This window comes from Nematostella vectensis, chromosome 9 (genome assembly GCF_932526225.1).
Source record: "Nematostella vectensis chromosome 9, jaNemVect1.1, whole genome shotgun sequence".
Classification (NCBI taxonomy): Eukaryota; Metazoa; Cnidaria; class Anthozoa; order Actiniaria; family Edwardsiidae; genus Nematostella; species Nematostella vectensis.
This window is the reverse complement of record NC_064042.1, coordinates 15,511,047-15,523,253: the sequence shown is the minus strand read 5'-3', so window position 1 is coordinate 15,523,253 and position 12,207 is coordinate 15,511,047. Positions and strand designations below refer to the sequence as shown.

The 12,207-nt window shown below is 44.4% G+C and overlaps 1 protein-coding gene across 3 annotated transcripts; it reads left to right on the top strand.

The window, feature by feature from the left end:
* Nucleotides 1-286: 286 nt before the first annotated feature.
* LOC5501409 (hemicentin-2) lies at nt 287-5,217 on the top strand. 3 transcript variants are annotated; one of them, XM_048732903.1, is made up of 7 exons: nt 287-803; nt 1,184-1,552; nt 1,778-2,038; nt 2,419-2,598; nt 3,019-3,043; nt 3,753-4,134; nt 4,342-5,217. In XM_048732903.1, exons 1-7 carry the CDS (start codon nt 740-742, stop codon nt 4,546-4,548), a joined length of 1,488 nt encoding a protein of 495 aa, XP_048588860.1. In that variant the 5' UTR covers nt 287-739; the 3' UTR covers nt 4,549-5,217. The 3 variants fall into 3 exon arrangements, with proteins under 3 accessions (XP_048588860.1, XP_048588858.1, XP_048588861.1); XM_048732901.1 differs by having other exon boundaries at nt 291-803; nt 3,750-4,134; XM_048732904.1 differs by having other exon boundaries at nt 294-803; nt 2,425-2,598; nt 3,750-4,134.
* Nucleotides 5,218-12,207: the final 6,990 nt, after the last annotated feature.

The window sequence follows — 12,207 nt, the reverse complement described above, 5'->3', positions numbered from 1 at the left end:
AATAACTCTTTGAAAATTCTTGTGTAAAGAAAATTCGATCTGCTCGTTGCTCGAATTTTTCGAGACCAAAATGCTTTAATGTCTCACTATAAAAGCCCGTGTACTCACCAGGAACTAGTGGTAGCCCTCAAGAAAATGTGGAATTCTTGAACAATGAACATGCCACACCGTATCAGACTACACTGTTTATCTTCAATCAGATTTTACGTTTGGAAACTAAATTAATTGCCAGTGTCGCTCATGACCTGAGCGTGACATCTCTATTTATTATCAAAGCAAACGTGAAAGCTATTTTATCTGATGATTTTAAATATTTTCTTTTCGGTTGAGAGCAAGAAACAATTTCCTTTTAGTAGGTGTGTCAAACGTTCGGCCTATATTTGGGTTTCAGTCGCTTTCGTATGCATTTCCGGTTCCGGTTGAGCATGGCTCGGGTAGCTTCCCGGAAGCTCATGGGATCAATTTTATCCATCACCTTTTCGTACTAATGGAAGCATTAGCAAGAGCATTAACTTCATCGTAAATTGACAATTCTCGAGTGTTGGCATCGATATACAGGAACATTTAGAAGAAAATTGATTTCTTTATCGTTGTGGAAACGACTTTGTGGTTTCGGTGTAAAATCTTCGGAGCCATCAACTTTATCGTCAAACACGGATTGTTGCCATTCGCATCTGCTAGCAAGCCACTGGAAACTGTACAAAAGGCATTTTACAGGATCTACGCGTTAACATAGAAAATGCACCGGTCTTTATTACTGATCGTATTGTTCATCACCATCAGCGCATTCGTGACTACTTCAGGTAAGATTTTTACAAATTGTAATTATTATTTCTTTAGGTATTATACAGAGTGTTTTTAGCTAGCTTGGACGCTTTTGGTTTAGAGTTTCCGGTTATTTTGTGAAAATAACGAACAGATTTATAATTTCCTTGCAAAAGTATAAAATGAATGCATCTAATCATAATACATTGAACTATGCATATTGATATATTTACTTCTTTTTACTAAAAAATTTTTTGGGATTATTATTTTTTTTATTATTTTTACATCTCCATGGTTGATAAATTTTAACAGTAGTTAATCCAATTATCATTCTTGATAAAAAAATGAAAATAATAAAATGGTATGTTTCACTTGCTAGCCATCACTTTAACCACCAACTGTTTTATATAATCTACAGGATCTACATTCTACTACACCAAAACTCCACCAAACCCTTCATATGCTGTCCTGGGGCAAGACCTTCGACTGCACTGGGAGTACTACTGCAGCGACCCGAGGTGTCCAGAGCTCTATGCTGTCGTGTTCGGAGTTCCAGGAAGATATTTTGTCTTCAGAGATATACCCAGTGGCAGGATAAACATATTTCCATTCAGTGGTCAAAATGAAACTATAGACAATCAGTACAAAGGCAGGGTCACACTACTGGAGAACAATACAATGGTGATATCGTCCTTTAAGCCTGTTGATGCGGTGACATACACTAGCAAGCTGTTGACACATGATGGAAAAAACATTCAAGAAAGTTTGGTGGCCGTCAAGGTAGCTGGTGAGTAGTGTTCAGGGCCAGGGAACAGGAAGACACCAGTGGTCCTTTTTGGATCTTTTATATACCATGGTAAAAGATAAAAACAGTCTTATTGTTTCTTATGCTTCTTGAACTTCATAAAAAATTTGGGAAATCTAGATAGTCTCAGCCTTGTTCAGTGAAGTGTCTTCAGATTAACTCATTTATGCATGTATGCACATTTGTTTTTTTATTTTGTTCTTGTAGTTGCACCAAAGCTGAACAAATCCCCTCCAGACAAAATTATTAAATTAAAAGAAGGTGACTCCATCAGTTTGGATTGCACTGCATCAGGAACACCTGCTCCAAAAGTGACTTGGAGAAAGAATGGACTCATCCTTAGTAACCAGAGTATTTACACCATCACTATAACAACCAGATATCAGTATGGTAACTACACATGTGAGGCCAGTAATATTGCTGGAAAAACAGCATGGCAAGGTCAAGTTCAAAGCCAAGTCCTTCCAGGTATGTCAGGCAACAAGTGGCTCTCTTATAGGTGACTAGTATAATGACTTGTGTGACAAACTCCTTTTTTGTTTGAAGCGTTCCATTGTGGAACGCACTACCTCCTACCACAGTCAACACGAGCACCTCTTAAGGTCGCGAAATTAAGCAACAATGCCCCCTATTGTCATATATTAACTCTGCTACAAGAATATTATCTTGAGAGATTAAAAACTTAGCATGATACAGAATTTCCAACAAAAGGAACCCTGCAGTAGGACCAATGCCCCTCATATCATACCTGCCAACTAACTTCTGAACAAGGTTTAAAATATATATATTCCTAAAGGTTCATATTCCTAATATTTATGTTGCCTAATCATGACTTTAATTATCACAACAACCAGAAGAGAATGTCACCACTATCACAACAGTGTCTCCGCCATCTGCCGGCAGCACTGTTAGCACAAGGCAGGATAAACAGCCTCCTCCTTTGCTGATGATAGTTGGATCAGTTGTTGGATCAATACTAGTACTGGCCATTGTACTGGGATTGTTCTTATGTCTGCGGAGAAAAAAAGGTTTGTGAATACCAATCCATGAAAGAATTAGTAAACAAGCCAGGCCAAGCCAGGACCCTCAGGACTGATCTCTAGGTGTTTTTTTAACCCTATTTTCCCAAACACTGTATTTTGGCTTATTTTAGCTACTGGAAATCTAGTTTAAGGGGGCTCTAAATAAATCCCTTCCATGTGGTAATATGGGTATACAATTAACATTTGAAACACTTAGAACCCATAGTGAAGTAGGTCTATTTGAAGGCTTTTTAACTTGTCTTCTTCACAGGTAGCCATTGCCTGGGCTACCTGTGGTCTTCTTCAGGGTGTGCGTACACCCCTCCCCCTTGGCGGCCGAAAAATGGGCCATTTCTTGTTGGAAGATTCAGGATTTGTGCCTGTTAGCATGTACTTATTATTTGTTCACATTTTGTCACTTTTCAGAGCAAGCAAGAAAGGATGTTGAAAGGTAAAAGTACACAATAAGCTTAACTTCTTACGGGCATGCCAGAGAAACTCTAGAGATATTTAAAATCAAAATAAAGATATTACCTTTTTTATCTTCTTATCTTACGAGATGACCGCTTTGTATTTGTGTTGTCACATTTTTTCTCTAAACCTCTTTCCCAGTCTTTTCGGGTCAGCCAGTAGTGTTTCGGGTGCCTGCGACATCATGTATTCAAACCAGTTCTTTCTATTATACCAGGGGCTCATAAATAGGGGCAATCATCTGTATCATATAAATGTCACAGCGTTTCCTAGGATCAGGCTATTTTTAGACGCGCGCGCACGAACGGGCCAATCAGCTACTTTGACGTTGGTCGCGACGTGAGGCTGCACGCGCAAATTGCAGTTAGGAAGAATATATTTTTATCTATCATCCGTCGGTTTTGTTTGTTTACCAAAAGAATTGCAAGCTAGAATTCAAAGTCATAGGTAGGGTTGGATTCATATTAAAGAAGAGAGCAACAAAAAGTCAAAGTACCGAAGAGAAAGCATAGCTTTTTGTCTGAGACTCCGCGTGCAGTTGAGCTCAGCCAAAACGTCAACACAAAGGTTTAATCTGATTGGCTCATCCGCACGTCTAAAAATAGCCTGATCCTAGGGAACGCCTATATAGTTACAGAACATGGGAAGTTGATCGCCCCTACTTATGAGCCCCTGATTATACTCAGCAAAAACAAGCCAGCAAAGGAAGTCAAAGTCCACTACAACAGCGACGAGTGCGAAGCTTTGGTCAGCAGTAACGCCACTAGAGAGCATGCGCACGAAGCCGCCGAAACACCAACGTTATTGCCGTCTCACACTTACGAAACTACAAATGACACGTGGAACACGACTTCAACAAGCGTCAACAGCGAGACGGCGATTGGATTGTACAGCGCCATCGACAATGGAGTGAATGATGACGTCAACCCGTATGCATCCGCTGACCATAATCCGGAGATCACCACTTCAAAAGACTCAATATATGCATCTGCAGACAGTTTGGCCAGCGTACAGTCCACTCCTGGCTCTCACACGTATGCGCAAGTGGACAAGACGAAGAAAAAGAAAAAGGTGAGCCGTTATTGTTTTCCGCCTTCCCTCCTCACACACGCTGTACACACAGGGTGCCTTTTTCACAGGACCCTGTATCAGGGTCATCTGCCCCCCCTCCCCCCTCAGTGCATAATCGTTTTTGTTTGTTCGGCCACAGCGGGTAATTACTTCCGTTGACATATGTAACTGTATAAAATATAATCATGTTTGTTGTTCCGCACACAGCGCAAGCCAGGGGAGCTCTTATACGCAGATCTGGATCATGACGACCAGCCATCCTCCCCACAAGAGCATTGTTCATCGCCTACCCCATACGCTGATATCCAGATTCCCGAGATAAGAGAATACTACAATGTCCCTCAAATGATGACAAAGAACAAGCAGGACAGCTTGTATGACACAATACAAAATCCAGACGACGTGCATGCATAACAGACGATGAAACAAACCCGGACGACGCCTACGTGTAATAAATCAGTTGTATAGAACCCGGATGATAAACGCGTAATAGATCAATTGTATAGAACCCATATGGCACGCATGCGTAATAGATCAATTGTATAGAACCCAGATGGCGCGCACTCGTAATAGATCAGTTGTTTAGAACCCGGATGACGCCAACGCGAAATAGATCAGTTGTTTAGAATACGGATGACGCACGCGTCATAGATCAGTTGTATAGAACCCAGATAAAGCGCATGCGTGATAGATCAATTGTATAGAACCTGCATGACACACGCGTCATAGATCAATTGTATAGAACCCGGATGACCCACGCGTCATAGATCAATTGTATAGAACCCAGATGGCGCGCATGCGTAATAGATCAGTTGATAGGACCCGGATGACGCACGCGTCATAGATCAATTTTATAGAATCCAGATGGCGCGCATGCGTGATAGATCAGTTGATAGGACCCGTATGACGCACGCATCATAGATCAATTGTATAGAACTCGGAAGGCACGCATGCGTGATAGATCAATTTTATGGGACCCAGATGGCACACGCAATACTGGGTAAACCTAAAACAATCAGTTGTTCTGTCAAGACGACCGAAAATGGTGCCTCGTGGGCATATATTAAAAACTAGAAACTGACATTCTATACTGGCATTTGGGTGGGCCTATAAAATTTCATTTTGGGGGGGGGGGGGGGGGGTGGAGTGAGGATTTCGATTCTAGACTCCTGAAAAGCAATATAGATTTCTGGAGCAAAAGTGTTTTATTGTACAGAAGCTTTTGTTTTGTTCCGTATCCTCAATCGTGAACCTTTTTGTATCTTGAGACGCATCCTGTGCACACCCCCCCTGGGTATACAGTGTGTGGGCTTTGTATATAGTAGGAGTGATGGATTTGTTGTGGGACGCCGTATTCCTGTTTGCGTTTTTATATCATGAACTCTTTCAGTAAGTCCAGCAGCTGTTATGTACTATTTGGGAGGATTTGAAAGCTGAGTGATCTCTTTAGCACGCTTGATTTGTCGTCTGGGTATCACCAACTCGAGAGGGCATCAGAGAGTCAACTCATCCCCACTTTCAGCACCCCTGTTGGACCGAGCAGTTATATACGTTTTTGAATAGACGCCGCATTAGAGCTCTTCCAGAATGCACTCGAGGAAATACTTTCAGGCCCCCGAGGATGAAAAAACGTTTCTGATGACGTCATCGTTTTCGGAGACTAAGCAGGAGCACGAAGACACAGTGTTTTGACACCAACAGCATGTCTGAACAAGGACAACAGGAAGTCAATCTACTCAGTGTTTTGACACCAACAGCATGTCTGAACAAGGACAACAGGAAGTGAATCTACACAGTGTTTTAACACCAACAACATGTCTGAACAAGGACAACAGGAAGTGAATCTACACAGTGTTTTGACACCAACAGCATGTCTGAACAAGGACAACAGGAAGTGAATCTACACAGTGTTTTGACACCAACAGCATGGCGTCCGTCTGAACAAGGACAACAGGAAGTGAATCTACACAGTGTTTTGACACCAACAGCACGTCTGAACAAGGACAGCAGGAAGTGAATCTACACAGTGTTTTGACACCAACAGCATGGCGTCCGTCTGAATAAGGACAGCATGAAGAGAATCTACACAGTGTTTTGACACCAACAGCATGGCGTCCGTCTGAACAAAGACAGCAGGAATTGAAGTGCTATGGACACATCTGCAGCAGCGAGGGGATACTAGCCGACCCTGAAAAGATAGAAGCTATCACTGACATAGGCAAACTAGAAAGTGTTAGTGAAGTCAAGTCGCTGCTAGAAAGCCTCAATATGTATCGCCCTGAAGAAAATTTGGCAGAGTCGATTACCAGATTTTGGTGTTTATAGCGCTACATACCAGGATATGCTACCATAACAGCACCGTTACGACAACTTGCCAACAAGGAAACGGTCTAAGGATCAGCAGAAAGCGTTCGATAACCTCATGGATAATCTTACTAGAAGCAGCGAAATATCGTATTTCAATCCTGAGGGGACCGAGGTCATCCTTGACGCAAGTCAACCAGGACCTGCAGGGGCGGATCTATTTTTTCACTGAAGGGGGGGCTGCTGCGGTGACAATGGGGGAGGGGGTAATTTTTTTTTTGTTACATTTGGCTTTCTGGCAGCCCAAAAGACGACTTGGCGCAGAGAGAGAGAGAGAGAGAGAGAGAGAGAGAGAGAGAGAGAGAGAGAGAGAGAGAGAGAGAGAGAGAGAGAGAGAGAGAGAGAGAGAGAGAGAGAGAGAGAGAGAGAGAGAGAGAGAGAGAGAGAGAGAGAGAAAGAGAGAGAGAGAGAGGAGAGAGAGAGAGAGAGAGATTGGCGTCGTGTTGGCCGCCGAACATTTCTAGTATACCTATACGGCTCAGAGTTTGCGATCGTGGCTGACCGCAAGCCACTCGAGAAGTACAGAAAACGACAAGAGAGTGAGTGACGAGTTGCTAGTTCACAGCTTTGTTGTTCTGTGAGGCACAACAATCGGTTTTTCGTACGTTTCCTTGAAAAAAAAATCCTAATTAATCCCAAGACATTGAGCGACGTCCAATATGTGAAAAAAAGGATCTCAATTTCAATTTGGAGTTAATGGGAGACTGAAATTGTTTGCAAGTCGAACGAGCCCTTTTTAAACCAGTTAAAAACAAATTTCGGGACTAAATGGAGGCGATTGCAGACAACATAGAGAAATTTATCTGAATTTTCAGAAACCGGCCCCAGAGGGGTATTTTCCAAGAAAGTCCATTGCGAGCTTTTTACAGGAACCGGCCCCAGGTCGTAAGACTGGCATACGTGTCACATCAAGGAAAAGTAAAGACAAAGCACTATACGGGGAAAAGTATGTCTTTTGGGGGATCGACAGTTGATTAAGGACAATATTGACAACTCTATGGCGTCCCAAACAGTGCCCCCAAGTACTCCATCGCGAATAGAGCGACGCTACTCCCAAGTAATCCATCGCGAATAGAACGACGCTATTCTTCAAGTACTCCATCTCGAATAGAACGACGCTACTCCCAAGTACTCCATCTCGAATAGAACGACGCTACTCCCAAGTACTCCATCTCGAATAGAACGACGCTACTCCCAAGTACTCCATCGCGAATAGAACGACGCTACTCCCAAGTACTCCATCGCGAATAGAACGACGCTACTCCCAAGTGCGCCCTGTAAGAAGCTGGCAATGGACTTTCTTGGACCGCATACCTCTGGAGACTATCTTTTAATCGTCATCGAGAAGTACAGGCGGTTCTCAGAAGAGGGGAATTATAAGATTAGATTAGATAAGATAAGCATAGATTGACGTCGACTCAAACCGTCATTATCCCAAGGCTATATTCGCCAGACAAGGAATTCCTGATGAGCTGAAAACTGACAATGGTCCTTCGTTTTTAAGCGATCAAAACAACAATTTCGCCATGCTTGAAGCAAAACAAATGTGTCTACTTGCACGGCTTCCGGTAAAGAAGGATTTTCTCGATTTTTGCCTTAATAACAAGTTTCTGGCTTTAAAACCCTTCCACGATTATTTAGAACAGCCAAGTGGTGTTTTTTTTCAGCTTGAAAGCTTATGCAACGAGCGACCCGCAAATGCTCGGCACAAAACGAAGCGTGGAGTTCGACACTTGAGGGTGGGCATACTTTAAGGTGATCAGAGAGAGATCTGGAACGAGCTCTATCCTCCACCCAATCCCCTCGTGCAGACATGGGGAATCCGTGGCAAGAGCCCCCCTGTTATGGTATACCTGTTGAATTTGCTAGTTACCAGGTCATACGCAGCAGGGCTTAGCTTGTAGTCAACGGAACACGAATAAAACATGGTGTAAGAAGCGGGATTTTGCACACCAAAAAGTAAACTATCCGACACTGCATCCATTGTGTCATCGCATAAGATTGGGGATAAATTTGGCTCATGGCCGGTATAGTCCCCTTTCATAGCACTGCCAACCGATGGATCCCTTACTCCCAAACCAATATCTCCCTGGGGCCATCGGTTACTGAGAGAAGGGGGGAGGGGTCCCCCTTCCCAGCTCAGCACTTTGTGAACCTAACTACCAACTGTCAAACTCCTAATTAATAACACTATCTTCTCCCCATACCTAAAAGGACATCCAAACACCCAGGTAGGCTTGTACTCCCTCACATATATGCACTACCCTAATTTGTATAGAGCGGTCTCAACTTATCAGGGGAATTAGTGATCGGTGAATTGGTGGGACTCGGTTACTACACGCTAACATACAAAAATCTAACTAGTACAGTTGTTCTTCACGGATTAATTGAAACCACTCAGCATATCTTCCATGGTTGTTAACATACAATCTGATACCCCCAAACCTAAAATTCATTTATACTTTGCCTTTCACTGAGGATTATGCGCTCTTTTCCGCGATTCGTTACAAGCTGCCGGCGATGCGCTAACAAAGCGCCTCAATTCATTAGCATCCTGCCACGCGTTCAGGGGGCCCTTATGAGATTCAGACGCCAGACGTGCGGACGCCCCTGCAGAATTGAGGACCTTTCCCGACTGCATATAATACAAAGCTGTATGGCGGTTGGACCAACCAATATGATCCATAATTTTGGAGAGGTCAGCGCCTGTCAAGGCTAGGGTGATTGCACACCCAGCTCTAAAGCCATGCAATGTCTCTCCCTCAACTGCTTTCAAGTCTTTCAAGTAGCCTTTTAGCCTCGCCTCAGCCGCGGATGAGGACAGAGGCGAGTCTCGAACTCTGAGGTCTGGTGTAACCGGGCGAAAAAGGTAACCCCTTGTTAAATCAATTCCTATAACGCGCGCCACATCCATTTATCGCTCTATACCTCGTATCGGGCATATCTCCAGCTGGGGATTTCTTCTCATCCCAAAGACATTTCCATTGCCATCTCTGAGGGTTTTCCCCCAGATGTGATTGAAGAGGAACCCGTCATTCTGAGGAAATCTCAAGATCCCTGCAACTTGTATTTACCACAGGTTGCCTGGTCGGTCTCCACTGAAGAAGGCCATTTTATAGTACACCTGGTCGCGAGCTATGATGAAGCGATCGATATTTCTCTTTGCCTTATTCATCTCGCTGTCTAAATGCAAAGCTAATTGCGTGAGTTTGTCCACAAACAAAGGCATAGCCTGCTTTGGGGATATTCTAGCTTGGAGTTGCTCTGCGGTTATCAACCTCAGGTAGTCTTTAAGCGACTTATCCGCTGCCGGGTTGCCCAAACCTAACCGTTTATCCCATTCGCCGTCTCTTCCCATAGGGTGAAATATAGCCCCTTAGCTTTCCGATATAAGAGTCAACTGTCTTGTAAGATAGGTGGGTCGGGCAGCCACAGCCGAAGTGTCCTTTATTTCCGATAAACTGACAGGAGAGACGATGCACCTGAGTTCTCCCATCTTTGACTTTAAAGACCAAGAAGCAGCAAAGATCTCGTGACGTTACCGTTGCTATGGAAACGTATACAGGGAGCGCCGCCAGGAACTCCTCTAGTTCGCGTCCTTTTGTTTGGCATAACTGGTGGCCCTGTCAAAATCCCATAACTGCTGCTGTCGCCTATCAGCTTTGTGTAGGTACGCGCTTATCTTCTTGACCGGGGCCTGGGGCGAGACTCGCCTTCTATAGCCGCATTGCTGACAAAACCGGAAATCTTGATAATTGGCATGGGAACATACGGGGCATCTGACTAAGGGGGAGAATAATTTGGCGATAACCGGGAGGTCCTGTACAGGGGAGAAAGAGAAAATAGAGAACAGTAGTTGGGGAACTTTTGTTCACACATCGCGAGCCTATTTAATTTATAAGGAACTTTGACACGTATAATGTCGTACTTGTCTCCTTTATCTAAATTACTAATCTCAATTACTGTTACGTTTGTCAGGGTGGGCTCACAGTCCAAATTCTACGAGAAAAGCCCAGACGTCACCCACAACCGCGTGTCCCTTTGTCCAGCCTGTCTTTGAAGGGTAAAGTAAAGCTGAAGCATCCCCTCTCTCTGCCACTTTGCATTTCCTTCGGGAAAACCGTTGAATCAAGGGCCACCAAAATTCCCTTGGGTAGTTGTCAACTATAACTGTACACGGTTTTGTGTAGCCTTTCCGGAACCTCAACACTGGGCCTATCAACGTACTCGGGCACTTCATCTCTGTTGAGAACCGTGTCAGGTCCTGCGCAAACAAGTTTACTCCAAGCGAGCCCGGGGACGGGTATGGCGTGATGTGCGGGAGGGGTCTTCCCGCTTTGTCGGTCATGGTACTCGAATCTAAGTCCATGAGGTCACAGGAGTGTCCGAAGATGTCTCCTAACTGCTGTTGTACCAACTTCCACACTCTAGGTGCTAGTTTGCGATCCCCTACTGACAATCTACGTGGGGAGGGGGTCAGCTGGATTGAGGAGAGTCGGAACATAAGACATGCGAAGCTGTACATTCAACTGCATTGTCGAGAAGAACAGTTCTTTAAGAGCCACGTTGAGGGCGTGGCTATGGCTCCCTTGGCTACTCCAAGCATAGACGACCGCTTGGTTATCCACCAACATGTCAAAGCGTGCGTTTCTCAAATGACTGCTAAATGCGCGCACAGCGTGATTGACCGCTGTAGCTTCCTTGGTTGCGATGTCGAGGGACATTTTCTCCGCTGTCCAGTAGTCGGATGTCTCCAGGTGAGGGGTAAATGATAAGACGACTCCACCCCAACCAGTGAGAGAGGCGTCCGACGCCAGTTGCACCAGTATGTATCTCTCATCACGCCATGGCAGTGGTTCATTCCATCGTTCAAGGAATAGCCAGTGGCTTATTTCCTCTCTCAGTGCGCCTTGAACCGGAACTGGCTTCATCTTACGTAAGCCTGACGCAATCGCCGCATTCATTTCCTTGGTAAATAGTCGAGCAGGCAGGACAATCAGTGAGAATAATACGCACTTTCCCGTAATTCGTTGCAGAGTCTTAACTGACACCCAGCGTTTGGAGAGCGTGTCTTTGATTAGCCCAAGGAAATTCGTCTTTGTATCCTCTTTAAGATGAAAGACCTGTCTGCCTGAATCGGCAAGGAAACCCAGGTAAGGGACTACCTTTCTGGGCGTCAAGATGGACTTCGATAGTCCCAAGAAATGTCCAAGCCGTACCAAGTGGAAGGCCACTAGAAAAATCACCGACTGAGCCGCCGCCAAGTCTCGCTGTTGAGTAGTACCCAGGCGCCCCTTTTTTGTAGCCATTTTTCAAAACTCCCATCTCTCTCTCATAAATTAGGTGTGGTTTTTTTTTTGTCGTTGACTAGTAAACCTTGGCTTAATGGTGTTATATACTGTTATACCCACCTAAAAAGATATTTTTCTTTTTTCTTTGTTTTGCTTTATTACTTTACACACAATTAAAGTAAGTATATTAGATACATATCGTCGTTCGGCGTTAATCAGGATGTCTATTTATTGTTCTGTGGACCCTCTCTGGGGGGCTGGTATGGGCCCCGGCATTGCGCCCTCCTCCGCTCCATACACCTAGATATGAAATGCCCTGTCTTGTTGCAATAGTAGCATCGAGCCCCACCAGGGCTCTCGTTTCTTCTTGTCTGTTCTCTGGATGGTCCCGGACGATAAGAATCCTGAAACCTTTGCC

What these genes read in the sequence shown, in the direction of transcription:
- LOC5501409 (XM_048732901.1), top strand. Translation starts at nt 740, where the DNA reads ATGCACCGGTCTTTATTACTGATCGTATTGTTCATCACCATCAGCGCA. An exon ending in GGTGGCCGTCAAGGTAGCTG is followed by an intron (nt 1,553 to 1,777) that starts GTGAGTAGTGTT and finishes TTGTTCTTGTAG; the next exon opens with TTGCACCAAAGCTGAACAAA. An exon ending in ATGTCTGCGGAGAAAAAAAG is followed by an intron (nt 2,599 to 3,018) that starts GTTTGTGAATAC and finishes GTCACTTTTCAG; the next exon opens with AGCAAGCAAGAAAGGATGTT.